This window comes from Ambystoma mexicanum, chromosome 11, assembly GCF_040938575.1.
Source record: "Ambystoma mexicanum isolate Mex_15411 chromosome 11, UKY_AmexF1_1, whole genome shotgun sequence".
NCBI lineage: Eukaryota > Metazoa > Chordata > Amphibia > Caudata > Ambystomatidae > Ambystoma > Ambystoma mexicanum.
This window is the reverse complement of record NC_090934.1, coordinates 1,284,308,415-1,284,327,876: the sequence shown is the minus strand read 5'-3', so window position 1 is coordinate 1,284,327,876 and position 19,462 is coordinate 1,284,308,415. Positions and strand designations below refer to the sequence as shown.

The window sequence follows — 19,462 nt, the reverse complement described above, 5'->3', positions numbered from 1 at the left end:
CAGTGGCCTTTATTATATGCACTGTAAGTTTGGTTTGTGGTGTTTGTTGAGATAAAATCAATAAAAATGGTTACATTTTTTTTAAAAAAAGTGTGCAAGCATTGGCATGGACCACGGATCCCAACGAGACATACATGCAGCAAGGAAAAGCACACAGACTATGCTTCGGCTTGCTGCATATACTGACTGCAAATTAACCTACTTGCTTTTCCAGCAAGAATGCTGTCTCGCTTGACCGGCATGACTCCCACTGCTTGATCCCATGATGGTGGACAGGCTATTTGGGTCCTCAGGCCACCAAAAAGGCCAGATTAGATTATCAGACCGGATATAAATAACAGGGGGTATACAGTTATGGTGGTAGTGGGGCCATTGGACCCGCACCAATCACGTTGTCCTAAACAAATGGGGAAGCGGACCCACAAGTATTACTCTAGTAGAAGTATAAAAAGAAGCAGAAGCCTCCAGACTTTGAGAGCGATAAAAGAGAGCTGGTGTAATTTCGGTGAGAGGAGCTGGAGAAAGGAAAAACTGTTGGTGGCCAAGCCAGTTAGGCCACACCGTAGGAAATGTTAAGTTTCATTTAATTTATAGAATTTATAAAGCGCCTTTCGCCAAAAGCGCTATTAAAAAATATTAGAAAATGGTACAATTTACATGATAATGCAAAAAAACAACTAAAAACAGAAGGAGGGGGAGAAGAACAGAAAGTCACTAAGTAGAAAGAAGGGAGAGAAGATGAGATTTCAGGTTAGACTGAAAAATACAAAGTGATGAAGACGGGTTTATTTATTTATGGCATTTGTGCAATGCCCAAACCTAAGGGTATCACAGCATTTGTTACAGGCAGTAACTGAATCGGTGAGTAGTATTAAAGTGATATAGTAATAGCAAAAACAGAGGTTAGTCGTATTTATCAAAAAGCCAGGTTTTGGCAAATTGTTTTAATTTTTTGTAGGATTGTTTATTTCTCATGGAAGACGGTAGAGGGTTCCAGGGGGTGGGAGCAGAAATAGCAAAGCTGGCGCCTCCTGCCCTTTTACGTTTGTACTGTGGAGTGACGAAAGAGGCTGGCGCTGGATCTTACGGTGCAGCTAGGTATCTTCCGGGTGATAGTCATTGAGGTAGGGCAGAGCTTCTTCGTAGATGCATTTGTGGACCAGGGTAAATGTTTTGTAGACAATCCAAACTTTGATTGGCAACCAGTGGGCATTGCGTCTAGTGGCAGAGATGTGGCCACTGCGTTTTAGTCCAAGGGCGGCTCTTAGTGTTTTGTTTTGTAGATGCTGCAGTTTGGATATGTTAGAGGCTGATGTGCCCAGAAAGAGTGCATTGCAATAGCCCAGTTTGGAAAGGATTGGAGCACGAGCAAGTGTTAGGCAGTTATCAGGTGATATGAATAGTCTGCTCAAGGATGAGTCTGGAGGTGTAGGCTGTGGAGGAAGATAGAGCGTTAATCTGATTAGACATTGACAGCTCGGCATCCAGGTAAACCCCCAGTGTTTTCACCTGTTTGAGGAATGGGGTTGATATGCCATCAGTGCAGATGGAAGAGTAGCTACTGTCAAGTGCTTTTAGTTGAGAGGGGGAGCCCACAATTAGGAGCTCCGTTTTATCATCTTTCAGACAGAGGCCGTGTATAGCCATCCAGTTTTGAATGGTGCTGAAGACTTTGTTGATTGTGATGGTGTCCTGAGTGCAATGGCCAGTGATGGGGATGAGGATTTGGGTGTCATCAGCCAAGCTTGTGTACGTGATACCGATTGAGTGCAAGAGGTCAAAGAGGGGTTTGGTATAAGTATTGTATAGTGTGGGTTAGAGGCAGGAGCCCTGGGGGACTCCCCCCAAGTGGTACAGGGTTGGGATCGGTTGGAGAGAGGGAGAGAATTCCAGTGTTAAGGGGCTTAGAAGGCAAAAGATCAGAAACGGGAAGATGCACAGGGGAGTTTGGGGACAGTGAGAAGAAACAGTTTCTGTGATTGGATAGCCCGAGAGAGAAAATAGAATAAGAGAACGAGAGTAGCAAAGAGAGATAAGGAGGAGCCAAACTGTGAGTACGTTAGCAAAATAGAAAGAAAATGATAGAGAAGCCGTGATTCAAAGGGAAGCAGTGAAATGGACAGTAAAGATGTTGTTCTAGAGGAGCAAACAGATGAAGAGAAGATGAACCAAAGAATTATAAATGGATCAGAGAGGAAGATGATGTTAGGCAGTAAGGCCAAGAAGAGGAGCAGTAGTCGCTACGAAAAAAAGACCAGGCAGAACTGAAGGATTTTTAAAGGGGCATAGCAACCGGAGCGAGCAATAGAAGATATGCAGTTCAAAGGAAAGTGAGGGATCAAAGATAACCCCCAAATTGTGTGCAGAAGAGGACAAGGGCAGAGATGAAGAAGGAAAAAAAGAGAGGCAGAGGAGGAAGAGCCAGAATAGTTGAAGATGGAAAAAACATAACCTCAGGCTTTATAAGGATTGAGGTGTAGAAAATGAGGAGACATCCAGTTTTGGACAGCAGAAAGGCAAGTTGATAGAGTGGATTGCAGAATAGTCAAAAGAAGAAAAAGATAGATTTGTGTATCATCTGCGTACAGATGAAAGGAAAGATTAAGTGATGAAATGAGAGCAGAGGGTGGATGTGTAGAGAGAGAAAAGGAAAGGACCAAGTATAAAACCTTAAGGGGCACCGTAGAGAAGAGGGGGAGGAAGAGCTGTGTCCAGCCCAAGTTACAGAATAGGACCGCTGAGAAAGTTGGCAGAAGAAAAGAAAGCAAAGGGTTTGCTGGGTGGCTAAAGCTCACATGGGTTGTCTTAGGCAAGTAGTAGATCTAGGGCGGGACCCTGTTTTTTTTGTTTATGGGGGGCCTGGCTCAAGAGGGAGAATACGAAAAGAACATAAGGCATAGTCCACGGCTACCCCTCCCTTAAACCTACAGTTGATGGTAATGATCTTCACTTGCTCCTCTGTGATTTTACTATGTGTTTTTTGATTTAGAATACATTTTGTTTTACCTGTATTTTTTCATCTTGTAAGTTTGATCCTCTACGGTTAGTTAAAATAGTTTCTAGCCTTCTGCAAGTTTTTCCAGCACTATCTGCACTATCTGTGTATTAAAGGGAGGGGTAGCAGTTGACTCTGCCTTCTGTTATTTCCGTAAAGCTCACATGGTCAAACATACAGTCTAGCTACTTGAAAGATATATTTCTTTCACTGAGCAGGAGAGTGCTTTCAAGAGTGTTCTCTCCTCCACCACATTCTTTTATTTATTTATTTTATTGATTAATTTAGTTCACGTAATCAACCTTTCAATAATATTGCAAACAAATGTTTTCTTGCGGAAAAGACCCTCTGTTTACAACTTCATCATACAAGAAACAAAAGACGCTGGTTGCAAGATGCTTACTAGATGGGCCCAGAGAATTCAAGAAATTCTTCACGAGGCGGCGCTGGACAAGGAAACCCTTATGAATAACCCAGTGAAGGTATTGAAACAATTCAAGGAGTTTGATTGGATCAGGACGGGCGAGAAAGCATCGGCATATAGATTGACTACTCACCTACCTTGGAATCACAAAAAATGAAACGAGATACACCATTTATCAAATTATCTCCATCAAAAATAAAACTAAACTTGCTTTTAAGAGCAAGACTGAATCTATTACCTACAAACGAAATCCTATCTATACGGGGGCTGGCCAACACAGTCGGATGCAGACTTTGTGGTTCTGCTGAAACGAAAGAGTCTATCCGCCACTTACTCTTGTGTTGCCCTGGTACCCTCAAGCCAAGATCACTCTACTTGAAGCGTTTATTCTCAAACTTCACGCTGCAGGATGAAGACCTTTGCTGGTCAAGACTGATGACGGGAGAAAAAACCAGTTGGATGTTGGCAACATACAACATCCTACAAGATGTTTTTAAAAAAAAAACTTCCCGTCACAAAAGGACCTGGTGCCTGAGCAAATGGTTAAATGATGTATTGAGTGATGATTCTTAGTGTAAATTTTATCCTCAAACTTCTGTTCTCTTCTATGAAATTGAGCTACTTCTTCAATTGTAAAAATCTTAAAGATTAAAACGCAATAAAAAAAATTGCATACAAAAGAAAAACAATATACAAAAATCTTATTTCAATCACATACATCATTTTGCAAATTCATAAGATTCAAAAGATACAAAAGTTAAAAAGCAATTAAAATGTATGATTACATCACTACATTTTTTAAATAAGATTGACAAACGTAACGGGCTTACAACTGGCCAGTTACTGATCTAACAGAGTTCGGAAGAGCACAAGTCATTAAACACTTGTTTTTACAACCATGTATGATGTTACTGACTCTACCAGACCCATTTTTCGTTAAGCTAATCATCCATTGGCCAAGTATTTTAGGACTGTGCATTCAATTCTGGTCCCAAGCGTAGACTTGTCAGAAAATTCACAGTGGCCAATTGAATCTGTAGTTCCCGACAACTCAGAATAACAGACCAACATGTTTTTTCTTCCAGATTTCCCACGGATTTACAATGCTTTGCAAAGTGGATTTATCTACGAGACTTCAAGCACGGGCACTGAGTGATCAAGTGTTCTAAAGACTCGGACCTTCCTTCTTGAGAACAAAAATGACGCAGGTTATCACTCGCTCGAATTATACGCCGTTTCAACAAGATGTCTTTTGTAGGCCACAAATTGAAGCGTAAGCAGATGATTCCATATCTATAAGCAGGAGTTGGAGCTTGCAGCAAATAAGGAAACGGTGTATGCAGTTTTTTGGGAGGGAACTGGCTAAAGTTACCTCCTTGGTAAGTCAGACATGCATCACAGGTGCTGATCCAATCAGCCCCATATAGCCTTTTTTTAGCTTTATTCGGATTGGAGACTAGTAGTTCAATAGATATATCAGCAAAACTCATAATTTGACAGACCTTATTGACCCAAGAGGTCACAAAGTGGTCTTTAGTTCTAAACATGTACCCAGATAGTACTTGCACTACAACATCTTCATGAGTTGAAATAAGACATTTCCTGAATAAGGAACAGAGTCTTCAATTGTAGAGCGAGTGAAGGGAAACAAGGCCAAGCTCGTATCTAATCCAAGTATGTGGCACACAACCTGATATAGGCCCAGTATTTGTTTCCAAAATCTGGCTTCCCACATACCAAATTTAAACAGAGTTGTAATAGGCAGAGTCTCTAGTCCATATAGTATTGCTGCAATTGCCTTTTGGTACCAGTACACCCATGCCGGCTTAACAGAAAACTTCCCATATTTATGCATTATTAGTTTTGTTTGTGCAATAGCGGTTTCCAATTTTCTCTCCACCCACTCCAATTGAGATCTCACATGGTTCACACACTCAAAGCCCATTCCCAAATACGTATAATGAGCCACTGTTTGCAGTTCTACCTGGTTGATCATCCATTTGAAATGTCTAGGGCCAGTCCTTTTTGGTTCATACACTACAATTTGGGTCTTCTGTGTATTGGCTCAAAGTTCATTTTGATGTATGTATGTCTCAAATGCTGCAAGAAGATGTTGCAGGCCCATTTGGGTTTTAGAAATCAACACTAGGTCATCTGCATACATCGGAGCCTTGATTGCATATGTGCCTAGTTTTGGTGAGCCTGATATCCTAGGAAATACATTTTTAAGATTGTGTATGAAATAGTTAAAGATGGAGGAGGTCAACGGACACCCCTGCTTTTATCCCCAAGCTGTTTGAATCGGGGCAGACAATATGCCATCTAAGGAAAGCCGTACTGTAATCGATGTTTCAGAGTGCAATACAAAAATGATCTCATATAATGTAGTAGGACATTGATCTCTTGCTAGTTCATTCAATAGCAATACCCTTGAGATTGAATCGAAGGCGGAGTGTAGGTCCACAAATGCAAAGAATGTGGGTTGTCTCGTGGCTTGACACTAAGCCTTCAGGGCATTCAGACACAGCAATCTTATATGCGTTCCCATCCCAGGAACAAAACCTGTTTGGCACGGATCAGAGTTGGTTGGTCTTGGTCCACCCATTGAAATTTCGAAGTACTCATTTTGAGAACATTTTGCCAGGGGTGTCTAAAAAGGCAATGGGCCGATAATTTTGTGGCAACGAGCGATTTCCTTTTTTAAATATGGGAATAATTATTGAGGTTTTCCAAGAAGGCGGGGATCTTGCGCTCTTTCACAATTTGTTTAAAGATCTGATCTAGTATGATCGCCCATTCTTGAATATTTGATTTTAATGCTGTATTAATACCATCGGGCCGGCAGCTCTGGAAGTACTGGCCTGTCGTATCAAACCCTCAATACTTGTTGGTGAGAACTCTAGAGACCATCTCGCTGCTTTGAAGCGACTAATTTTTATGTTCGTAAAATTTGTATCTGCATACGAGCGCCAAAATATTCAACCCATGTTTGTTCGTTAACGACCACCAATTGCGAGTCAGCTTGCAAATTGCCTACTTGATTATTAAGTAGCATCCACATCTGTGATGAATTTTTGTTTGCCATTGCGTGAGACATATGTTCTTTATCATGTTGGTACATGAGATGTTTCCTTGCTTTTACCCAGTTTTTATAGACTCATTTAGCATGGTTTAACTCCTGTTGACAGGATTTGTTACCTGCTGCAATAATACACTTTCTGTTCTTCCGATATGCAGCACGCACACATTGTATTTCATGATCAAAACTATGGAGATGTTTCACACAGGGTTTGAAGGGCCCCGACATAGTGTTGATAAAGGGTAGTAGTAAGTCTGTTTAATGGCACAGAGTAGCTAACCTTGCGTTATTTTCCAACAGATGTCTAAACACCCCCACCTTCACCTCAGACCATTTTATTCTATTTTTTGCACAGTTAATTGCCACCTCCTGGGTGGTGCCTGATCTTCCCTCCAGATCAGACTCATGTGATGGTTAATGATAATAATTTATGATCACTATGTGGTAATTCATGATCACTGTGGTAATTCAACTATTTGCAGACTCTCTACTAGATTAAACAGTGGTTTGTCTACATAAATATAGTTGATCGTGCTAGTGCTGTTGTTTCTAAACCATGTAGGCTGGGCTGGAACATCATAGCTTACGGCACCATTGACCATGTGAAACATCCATTTTCACATTCTTCGTTTGGCGATTTGGATTCCAACAATCAAGATTTCAATCTCCTAATCTGATGGTATGTGTTATGTTAGGAGTGATGTTGATTAGATGCAGGGTTCTGTGTAATGCAGTGTAGAAAGCCTCATCTGGTAAAGCCACCGGATTGCGATACAGATTAATTATGGCTATAAGCCATGATCCAGCATTGATTTTCACCAACTGAATATATGCACTTTCTGTAGACCATTTGCTAATAGTTAAACCCAATTTCAAATTCACAGCAACCAGTAGACCAGACGAAGGACGCCCTCCTGTGAGTAGGGCCGGTAGCAAGATTGCTTCATAACCATCCCATAATGGTAGAGAGGTCAACCAGGTTTCTTGGAGGACAATGATGTGATACGGCACTAGAAGTTTCTGTAAGGAGGCTCGTAAATGTGTGTCCTCTCGTATTCCAACTTGCAATGTTCAGAACAGAGGGCACATGCAGGTTTTGTGGTTAATTATACACTCTCTGGTCTTGGTCTTCCTCCCTACGCATAAGGCTTTGTGTGCTGTGATAGATGTTTGGTTTTGGAATAACACACTGTGGTTGAGTAGTCAAACACTCGGGATCTTGAGCCAAAAAGAAACCCATATCGAACAATCTCATCTTTTCTTGCCACATTAAATTTGCCACAACACCTGATGGAACCCACAATCTGATTACTGAGTTAGTGAATTGGGAAATACATTCATTTGTTCAATGGCATTTGTAGAGACAGCTTGCAGACTGCGCACGTCACTAAATATATCGATCCAACTCATACGAGGGGAAATCTCCTTCCCTACATTTCATAATGAAGGAGTGAGAATTTCTCCCTCTAGGCCGCAAAGACATGGGCACATTTGTTGAGGGCATATTGATACCGGTATTGGTTGCCGGCAAAGTATTTACCTATGATGTCCTCTCATTATGCAAATATTGCTGTGCCGGCACATCTGCAATTTGAGGCGGCCCAGGGCGCATGATCCCTCCTGAGGTCCTGAATTGAAGTATCCAGGTGTGACAAGGCGGTGGAAAGGAAGGAAAGGAAGGAACGTCAGAGCCAGGACAAGATCTCTAGCAAGAAACCAATCAGACCTTGGGGGATGAGGTCATAATAGAGGGAGGCTACAACCTGGGAGACCTTGGGGATGAGGTCATAATGGAGGGAGGCTACAACCTGGGAGAGGCAGACAATTGGACCAATGGTAATGCTCTAGAACAAGAAAGATTCCAAGGATGTCATAGTGATACAGGTCTCTGGTGTTTGTCTTTTGAAATAGAGAGAAGAGTTGGAGGAGGGCCCGGGGCCTGAGGAAGAGGTGGCCTATGAGTGGGCCTATTGACGTCCGGCCATAAGGAAACAGTAGTCCAAGTTGCACCCGTTGTTCCCTATCCTGTTATAACCCGTTTATAGAGACTTACTAAGACATTTATCCCCAAAGAAGAAGTTAGCCGTGAGAGAGTTGCTGCTGACGGCCCTAACGGCACTTGAGACCCAGCTGGAGGCGTCTGTCATCCGGAAACAAAGGTGAGCGTCGAGTGAATGAGAGGAAGACTGAATGAACAGAGAGGCAGAGGACCATGCTAACAGTTGTCCAGGAAGCCTTCCCAAAAAGGGGAGGGGCTGGGCCAAGGAGGCTGGAGTACAACCAACCCCAGTGAGGGTGTGAGCTGGAGACCTCTCTGGAGAACTATAGAGAAATGAACAGAGAGGCTTGAGAGACAATACGAGACTTTAAGGAATTGATGATGAATGATCCCTAGGAAAACAGTTTCCAGAGAATAAAAGGCAATAGTCTCATCTCCTGGAGAAGACTCCCGAACACCGTTAGCCTCAACAGAATGATTTGTGAACAGTATCTTCACCTTTTTGAGAAAGAAAAGCAAACAACATGTGCCCCATTTTCCCCAGAATTAAAGAAGCTCGTTGTTTCTGCAAATAAAAGTCAGTAGGTCTAAAGTGTTGAAGGCTGGTCTTCTCATTTCCAAATACCTACACCAGGCAACACAATTGGATGATCTGCTAAGTACATGTCTATCATCTCTTTTATGAAACCATCCACTGTGACTGGTTATCGCTAGGTAGATTGTTTGTAATCTTATCTACCATCCTCCTTGAGTCTTGGTTTGACACTGGGGCCAAGGGAGTGTGCTGGTCTACGGCTGCTGCCAACCTCAAGGAGTCAACAAGAGCATTCAAAGGGGAATGTATAGGTGGGGCAGTTAACGGAGTGATGGTCATGCCTTCCTTCATTGTTGACCCTATTGGGCATAGATTGTGCTTTCTCAATAATAGCATGTGTGGCTGCCCACTGCGATCCATGATTGGCGCTTGCTGTGGGCTTTAATACTGGGCATGTTTTTTGTTTTCTTTGAGATCGCTCTTGGTCCCTTTAACTTCGAGTGCTCAATGCTTTTCCTTTGAGCAAGAGTGCCCGACTTGTACAGGCACACCTCACCTTTTTCACGTTTAATGTCGCTGAACAGCCTGGCAACAGGAGAAGTCCGCCACGTCCACCAAAGCAAGGCAAGTCAGAACAGCATAAACACAGTGGCAAAGCGGTACTTGTCTCGGTACTTGCCAGAGATGCGCCTTTCTCCACCTGTGGCGTCCCTCAGGACTCTATCCTTTCGCCATGGCTCTTCAACATCTACCTGGCCCTTCTGGCCCTCCTGATCTCCATTTTCTCCCATCATTGCCAGTGTTGTGCAGATGACACACAGCTCTTTCAAGCTGCCATCCTCCCCCTACTCCTCCCTCATACCTGACTATCTGACTGCTATTCAGGCATGGCGCTCTGCCATTGATATCCGCCTTAATGCCAACAAGATAGAGATCCTTCTCATTGGGATGTCTGCTCCTTGTTTACCCCCCCGACCCCCACTCGCTGGCCTGACTCCCTAGGTCCCCTCCCCCAACCACCTGTGAGGCAAAAAAAACTTGATCATCTTTGACTCCTCTCTCTCTCTTTCTCTCCACACATCACAAACCTTGCCAAGAAGACCAACTTTCAGCTCCACCTTTTGAGGAACATCTTAATTTTCCTCACCATCCCCCAAATAGCTCAACGTCTCCAGAGCCCTGTTCTCTCTAGGCTAGTCTACAGCCTCTTCCTCAATATGCCTCCTTCCTCCCTTCGTCCCCCTCCAATTAATCCAGAATAGGACTGCACAACTTATCCTTGGCCTCAAGCCTAGGGACCGCATCATTCCAGCCCTAACATCTATCCACTGGCTCCCGGTGACCACAAGGATTAAATTCAAGACCTTTTGCATTATCCACAAGGTTGTCTGGGGCCTGGGACCTTTTTACATCCAGCTTTGCCTCCCTAAATACCTCCCGGCCAGAGTCCTTCGGTCCTTCTGGCTCCAACTCTCTGTATGTGAAACTCCAAGCAGAGAGTGGGAGGTAGATCCCTTTCCTCGCCTGGCTCCTCCCTCTGGAACGGCCTCCCTGCCATCCTCTGAATTGAGCCGGATCTTGTTAAGTTCTGGAAACTACTCGAGACTTCCCTTTCCTAGTCTTCCTTCCCTCTCCCCCTCCTATTCTAACTCTCCCTCTGCAGCTGTGACTGGGGCCTGGTCCCTTCTGATTCATACAGGGGCCAGACCAACGCCGACCAGTCCTCTCAGCATCCTCTGCCAGCACTTGCCCTCGGGTTGCCTTTACCGGACTAGCCCATCCTGGTCCTCCCTGTCCACTGCACTCTTCCTTCCTTCCCCCCTTTTCCACTGGGACTTGCCACATTGGCCCCCCAGCATTGCCACTTTGGCCCCCCAGCACCTCCCCGCCACCCCACCCCACCCCGAGCCCTCTTCCCCTTGCAATTACCAGCTTGGCAAGCACTTGCGTGGTAGGATTGTCACAAGGTCAATATAACTGTTTTGTTGTTCATGATTCCCATGTCCTCCCCACCCCCCATACAAATGTCCAATAAATAAATATATTTTCAAAATGTCAGTAAAATATAGCTATAGTGTTCTCTAGCCAGAATGCAGAGTTATTTGGGAAATTAATAATAATGCGTAGACTTAAGCGAATTTTACTGCAATGCAATACCTCACTCAGACTTTGCCATATTGTTAGTGTAATAAGTTTCAACAGAAATGGGAGACAAGTGATTTATTTTAATGTTGCTACATCCATCAATCTTAATTGTTTGCAAAATGTTTAAAATGGAACACCTGTGATCTATAACGTTGTGTGCCGTTTCACCCACAGCAAAGCTTCTTTTAATGAACTTTGCCAATGTATTCACACATTTGCTCCCCTAGGAATTACCATCTAAACTATTTTGTTTCAGGTAATCGATCTTTTCCAAAGATGTTGTATTGCAACTGGACAGGTGGCTACAAATGGTCAACAGCTCTGGCTCTAAGGTAGGTAAAAATATTAATAAAACCTCAAAGCTAGAAATAAGGTTTGGGTGCAACAATGTTGAATCAGATTCATAGTTGCATACAGCTATATAGAGACCAGAAATATTTGTAGTTGATGTAATACTTTACCATCTCTGTAATGAAAATGCTAGTTTAATAAAATAAAAGGGTAGTCTTTAATGCCATTGTTGACTGTCTTTAAATGTTGCCCAGGGCTGCTCTGTTGATGTTGTTGATACAGCACCACACAACCTGTCCTACTACACTATACAATCTTTGGCCTGGCTGCACCCTTTTTTTGTGGTGAGTGTTCTTAAAAATAGGAAGGTTTCAGCCCCCTCTGGCCTTTTAAGTACATTGTGATGAGGAAACTACTGCAATCCGTTATGTGTTACTCCCAGAAACCTCACGTGTAACTGCTTCTTCCAGAATGTCCTCTAGGTTTTATTCCAGAGGTGACCGTAAGAATACCCATTGTGATTACTGAATCAAGAGTATGCTGTGAGGCTGCTCAGGGGAACGACTGAGGCACAGGGGTGTGATTCCACACACTTCTCGTTCATCTGTGGGAGTCTTGTGTAAGCTGTGGCTTCTTCACAAGGCTATAAAATCTGCAAGATACCTGGGGCCCTCTGAGATTCTTCCTCTGTTCCACTGACTCTCCCTTGTTTGGCTGAGAACAGGTGTAAGATGAATGTGGCACACCTGACCCAGGGTTGTGGAATGCCCTGTTCTTTTGAAACTCAAACTCCATTTCAGAATCATTAGAAATGCAAATAACACAAGTTGGCAGCCTGTCGCTCCGAGATTTTTTAAAATTGGTTTCACTGGTGCACCTTAAGGTGGTGAAGCACTGTGTAATGGGCTCTGCTTGAAGGGGAAGAAAGAGATGGTAATAAGAGTCTGATCCAAAAAGGCAGTTTGGTTGCACCCATCCAGCTGGCTCTGGTCCCCATGTGGGGCCCAGACAGATTCCTCCCCAAAGTTTTTCATAGGTAGCACACCTCTCCTTTTTGAAACTGTCCTGGGACATTCTAGCTTTGCGACTTCCTTGAATTTGGAGTCCTGAAGAAGCCTCAGGATGATCCACTATTTCATCAGATGGAGTGAATTGTGGCCTATCTTCAAGTCATTACTTATTCATCAGCTTGTTGATACGGGTGCCATTTGATACCCATAAGGTGGTCAGTATTATTTTTTTTTTTTAATTTTATTTATTTTACAATAGTTAATTACAAACTTTCAGCACATTAAAAACAAAATACAAAACAATTAAAACAAATATACACATTAAAATGGATAAGAAAAGAATACCTATGTACCTTTCCTTTATAAGAACCTAATTACTATGATCTGGTAGTAGTCTATAGCAGACAGGAACATCAGTAAAAAATATTTTGTGCTTCTTTCCATATTGCAAAAGTGGCAGATGTTATAACTATAGATGCCGCACCGACTAAGGTAGGCCAAAATTGGTCATTCCTAATGTCTTCTATCTGTACAACATATTCTGCATAGCCCTTATAATACTGTTTTTAAAATAAATATAGTTAATATAAGGTGGCTGGACTCCACCCATGAATGACAAAGACGACAATAGCAGTCTGATACTTTAGTTGTTTCCACTTGGCCATGTACTCCATTGTAGGCAATATATTCAATCTCAATTGCAATATAGAAAAAGTTTGCGTTCCAGGTAACATAGCTTAATCAAATAACTACGTGGTTTACTCATAATAAAACTCTGGTACGAAAATGATCTCAACCTTTTCTTAGCATGCAGCATATCAATGTTTCTGGCCATATCCCATAGTCTTGATTTCTTTTTTATTCTCCTTTCATAATTTGGGGTAGTGTTAAAAAAGTATTTTTCTAGTAGAAGTGGTTCCAAGCGAACCATAGCATAATGATTAAGCTCTAATCGGAAGCCACCCCCCCTCCCCCCATTATTCATATTTATACCAAGGAGCTTTAGCAACCAGTTAGAATTTTGATTGCTCTACCTAAGTTTAGCAATAGGAGGATTCTCTGGACTTGCCACAATGTCAAGAGCCATCTGGGCAAATTCCAACCTCTGTGCCTCCACTGGCACGGATTGAGAAATATTCTGTGCGCACAATCCTCGCTTCCAGGCGATCCAACCATTTCACTCGTACTAATGACATCACCACCAGCGCATATAATATACCTGGTATAATGGCTGTGCAATACACTTCCAGCAAGCCTCTTGGACATTATGGCCGCCACAGTGTATCGCATAATGTCTTACAACCAGCCATTTTTTCCAAATTATATTCGTTATTCGCTCCTCATAAAAGGTTAAAGGTGGATTTGTTCTAATGGGGAAAACCCAAATTAGTATATTCACAAACATTTTCAAGAGGGTACTCCTCTAATTTCCCTTCCTGGAAAACCTTACCGCTCATGCTATTACCCAAGCACTTTGTTTTCGTTTTATTTATCATCATGGAGTTTCTAGCTGTGTACTCTACCAAAGCATTCAATGAACGCTGGAGCCCAGTAGCAGTTTGGTCAAATATGATAAATGGGCGAGCCACAACACATGTACCCCATTGGTTTTAGATGGAAAATTGTGTATATTAGATAGCACTCGATCCAGATCGGCTCTGTACAAGTTGTATAAAATAGGGGCTAGGGCACAGCCTTGTTTCAGGCTCCTGTTTGTGCCGCACTTTTAGTATACAAGCCAGTAGTATTTAATCTAACTGTAATTCAGGTGTCTGTACCCCAGTCCCTAAGCTTGCTCCAAAATAGAGTATGTGAAACAAGGATAAAATCAATGTAGCAACAGTACAAATTAGGTTTGAATTTATTAGTTTCTGCAATTAAATATTGCAGAACCGGAATAATAGTGATTGTGTTATGTGATTTACGAAAAACAGTCTCAACAGGATGTTTTCTGTTTTCACCCAGTTGATAATTTCTGTTAATATAACTGTTACAAAAATCTTTTGGCTAGAGTCGTTCATTGACAAAAGACAATAGTTATTCGGGTCCAATCTATCCCCCTTTTAAACATCGGCACTAACACAGAACTATGACAACTAACTGGTATCAAACCAGTTTGTTGTATATGATTATACCGTTTATTTAATATTTTTGCCCATAGGTCCGGATCTGCCTTCATCACGATTCTAGGTATACCATCCGGGCCTGGGGCACGGGATAGCTGTAGTTTGGTAATAATATTCACTAGAGAGTCCTCGTATATGTTCAATTTTTAAGATTTAAAATCCTCAAACTGAAGAATCATTTTACAACAATTTGGGGTAAGATCATGATATAAATCTGCAATATGTGCACACCATTTGTTTTCTTCAGAGACTGGATTTAGCTCCTAGGGGGAAGAGTCTGCCTATATTCATTGTAATGAGACCAACATTTTTGAGCATTGCTTGTTTTAAGCCATCCAAACAGCATTGTCCAGTTGGCAGTATTCACAGATCTTTTAAGCTGCTTGATCCAGTTTCTGCATCGAGGAGTTCGTTTTTTTTATAAGGGCCAGTTTCATGCCATCGCTCAACAAGGTGTCTCCTAATTTGTAGTAGAGTTTTAAGATGTATTTGTTTTTGTTGTGCAACCGGAGGGTGAACAAGGGTTTTTTTTTTGTCCTCCCATTGTAGTTTATACTTTTTTTTAATGTTAGGGCTAATATCTTATTTATTTTAAAGCATTGCATTCGTTTCACAGCTGGAGCAGCAACATTACATAGAATTTAGCAACCTCTGCAGAAATGTAAAACAAACTGCAATAATTCCTTCTCTCCCCCTCAATCCCCTGCCTCCTGTCCCTCCATCCTTCAGTCCCTTTTCCCATCTATGTCCCAGCGGGCAGAGGTATGTCTGTATCAGCCGAGGTTTGAAAGTCAGGACTGGGACGTTTTGGTCATAATCCAGGAGGAGTGCCCAGGCTGCTTGGAATTGGTGGAGCTTCCCTTCCTTTGCAGCGCATACTCTCTCAGCTAACAAGATATCCCAGACTTTGATCCACCATTTTGACTTGGGATAACATCCAGACCTGAAACCATTTCATAATAAACACACGATATACGGATTGAATATTACTCCCTCCATTGTCCGAAGCATCCCCCCATCTTGAAAACCATTCCTGCCCTTTTGCATGACATGTCAGGTGTCCACTAGAGCAATTACTAGGTAGTTTCTCTTGGGTCTCAATACTTGGAGTCTACTTTACGAGTCAAAACTATGGACATTGCCCATCCACACCTGTTAGGTAAGGGTTACAAATATGTCTTTCTGAGACAATTTTCACTGGGAAGTGCAGTACTTTAAGTAATAATTATGTCTAAGTTAGTTATACTGGTCATCTTTTTGAAGTATTTTGATAGTCTCTCATGAGGAAGAAAAGTCCATCCCCTCAGTGCCTGTTCTTGCACCTAGACGTGCCATTGCCTTTTGGCAGAGATTTATTGTCCTACTGTTCAGCATGTGGCTAAGAGGTACTCCAAGTCAAGGGGTAACTCTGGTTTGCTGTTGAGTTTGTCAGCTGTCTTGGAAGTATTTTAACTGAGAATTATCAGTTCCTCTGCTTCTCATTTGGATGTGAACTATCTTCTTTATACAGCCACAGTCCTCCAGTACATTTAGTTGTGAATGATGTAGGGTTTGGGGGATACTCCTGCAGTTCATCCTTTGGTAGGAATTGTCATACCAGTCACTGGGGAGGGGTGGGGATGAGGGCAGGGTAAAACAGTTCATGAATGCCTCCCTGAAAGGCTGTACAAATGCTTAATAACTTCTCCTTTCAAAAGGAGTATTTTATGAACCTCTTTATTTTCTTTTTGTTGAAATGACGGTGGGATATCCACTCCCACTCCCCCCGCACCCACCCCTCCCCCTACCTTAACCTTTACCCTCACCCCTCCCCATATATTTATTTAATTTAGTTTGACTGAAAAAAGATCAGAAGAATTCGGTCAGATTGAATAGGTCGCATGTTTTTCGATCAAGTATTCTAATACCACTCTACTCCATACTTCAGTGGTTCTAGCAGCAAGGCCTGTGTCGGTTTCCTCATCCTCTCAACCTGCCACTGGCAACAAGTCAGAAAAGTCTATCCATGACTGATTGAAAGTGGTAATGGAACTTTTGTGACTGAAGTTACTGGACCTAAGCCTGTGGGAATCACTGTTATAACTCCAGTTTGGTATACAAATGCCATGCAAAGAACTGGCAATCCAATACAAGCCATTGTCCCCAAGGAGGATAAGAAAATATGTCTCACTTTAGAAGACTGATGCCTTTTCTAGACCTTTACCAAGTGAGAATGAGAAGCATCTTCACTTCTCAAAACAGTGTTCAGTTTTCACAGAGGAGAACTATATTGGCAAAGGAGATAAAGAAAAGTGGACCAGAACAGTTCCTTGCACCTCTGGCAAGCCAAAATGGATGCTGTTGTGGCTTGCTGGAACCATTTGCTATCGAAGGATATGGTAGTTTTCCAGTGACCTTACATTCTCTCTAAAGGAGTGGTTTCAAGGGTGCCTGGCTGATGCCATGCAGGTCTCCTCTTGACATGTGGGGTAGCTTATTATGTATGGGCACAGCAGAGTAGTTAGGCGGACTAGCCTGGCGCAAGCAAACTAACCTCCTGCAAGCTCAAGACACCATATTGGACCTTATAACTGAAGGCCTAAACCGGTTTCATTTTTCCACAGGCAAGCAATTGTCTGAGGTCATGAAGAACTTCAAATTGCTGGTGACCATTGCCAAATATGATCATAACCAGACTCCATTGCCACTAAGCTGGACAGATCCAGATCTTTGTCTGATTTTCATGGCTTACAAAATGGGTGTAGTTGTCGAGAGCTTCTCCAGTGGGCAGCACAGGAAGCAGCAGAACCTTGTTCTTTAGCCATGACCCTATAAATCAATAAACAAAATAAACAAATGGCTCATCCTTGGAACCCAACCCTGATTCCAAAGATTGACTCCTGACTACTCCTAGATTTTGTATCCCACTTTGATAGGCGAGTGCTATGTTTCCCCCCCCAACTCCAGGCATAGAAGTTCATCACTCAGAACCCATCGGACTGCCTTCAAAACTGACCTGGCGGGCAGACCGGGACCCACCAGCACAGCACATTGGATGCACTGGCCGCACTCTAAATGCGCCGGTGCATCAGACGTCCCCATCCTCATTCAGCCCTATGGGGCCGAATGGGGATGGGCAGCCCCTTGTTGCCGGCACCCGCAAATGGGCAGTTACCGGGTCCGCCGAACTCGTCATGACCCGGTTCTTGCACATTTGCGGGTGCTGGAAAAAATGGAACTCCGGCACGGCTACCACCAGAGTTGTGATGAGGCCCAATATAATTTTCTTAGTTCTGTTGCAAAGTACTCCCCTTTTGGGCTATGCACTGCTCTTCAGAACTATTTGAAGGTGATGTGTGTTGGCAGCCTTTCTCATAAGAGGAGGCTTACCTCTAATCTAAATTATTGCCTCATAATGGCACTCCCACCCCTCTGCCCTTTCCTCAATCTGCTGAATCTTCTGAGCCTCACTGTAAATGAGTCTACTCTGGTCACCAGACAAACCCTGACATCGACCAGTTGCACCTGGGATTTCAGATTGGTGGGGCAAGGGCAGTACACTTCTCCAGAGTGTTCAGGCTTTGAAATCTGCACATTCCAGCTTTGTCTAAGTGCCATGGCCCTTTCCTTTCAGAGAATATTGGGTTCATATTCTGTTGTATTCTGGCCACTCCTTATGTTCATCTCAAAATGAGGAGGAAACAGGTTCTACTGGAAGAGAGTTGGAATCGACATTTATCAGCAAAAATACTTTATATTGCCGGTCTCTCAGGATGTTATGAGAAATCATCTGTTATATACTGAATACCTTAATCTGCTGCAACAGGGTCCCTCTTTACACCTCCAAACTGGGGGATCTCCATCACCCCAAGCTCTTTGGAATATGCAAGGAGTGTCATCCTGAACAACCCCCCCCCCCAAACAACCTTTGGGATCATGACTTATGAGACCACTTGCACTGCTCAATCTACATAGATGTTCCGGAATTGAAAGGGATTCCCCTACCTCTTTGAGCATTTTCTGATGAAGGTCAGGGAATCCCAAGTTCTGATATGCCGGAGAAACTAAATGTCACTCTTGGTGCACTGGCCCAGGCTCATTGTAGTGGATGGGAATATGGGATGGCTCGGAGGTATGGCCTACACGTCGCATGGGAGAATGCTTTCTTCTATGCATTCCTTCCTCTCCTGCACATTGACAAAGTGATACACGAGCTTAAGCTGAGTTGCACTTGCATGCTAATTATGGTGATCCTAGCCCGTTGACAACTAACATCTTTTTGTTCTTAAAGTTCCATCGCTTTGACCAAGAGTCTCCTTTTCACCTTCCATTCTGAAAGAATCCCTACCTTCAACGGGTGGGGGCTGAGAGGGTCACTTTTTGTAGCACTTCCACACCAACCTTGGTGCTGCTTGGGCTTATGGTCACGTTTGCCTTTTCTCAACACAACTTGCATTTTGCAAACAACAAAACAGGCATTATGCAAGCTAATAGATCATATTCTGTCACTGCTCACAGAACACAGGGCTTAACCATCTCTTTGCTTGACCATGTTTTGTCCTTTGTCTCAAGCCTGGGTAGATTTGAGGTTCAAGTGAGTTCTTGCTGGTGCTCCCACTTTGCTATTCTGGCTTACCATAATGCAGATGGTGGTGTTTTGCCTTGAACCTTTTGTTAACAGGCACTTCGATGGTATTGTGCATATTCTTTTCCCATTTATGTCACTGTTGTGCCAGTGGTTCAGGCGCGCATTCCTGTTCCACTCATTGCTTCTGGTAACCTCATGTGCATTTCGTGGAAGACTGCCCTTTAGTGTTTGTTACTTGTGCTTGCCACTTGACTGAACTTCAGGGTCTTTTAGCTGTGGAACCTTGGTATG

The 19,462-nt window shown here is 43.0% G+C and overlaps 1 protein-coding gene across 1 annotated transcript in view; it reads left to right on the top strand.

The window, feature by feature from the left end:
• The window catches only part of TM2D3 (TM2 domain containing 3), a 202,143-nt gene that overhangs the window by 165,360 nt on the left and 17,321 nt on the right, over positions 1–19,462 (top strand). The window contains exon 5 of the mRNA XM_069624763.1: positions 11,434–11,509. Within this exon, the coding sequence (XP_069480864.1) occupies positions 11,434–11,509 (76 nt within the window). The remainder of the gene's footprint in view (positions 1–11,433; positions 11,510–19,462) is intronic.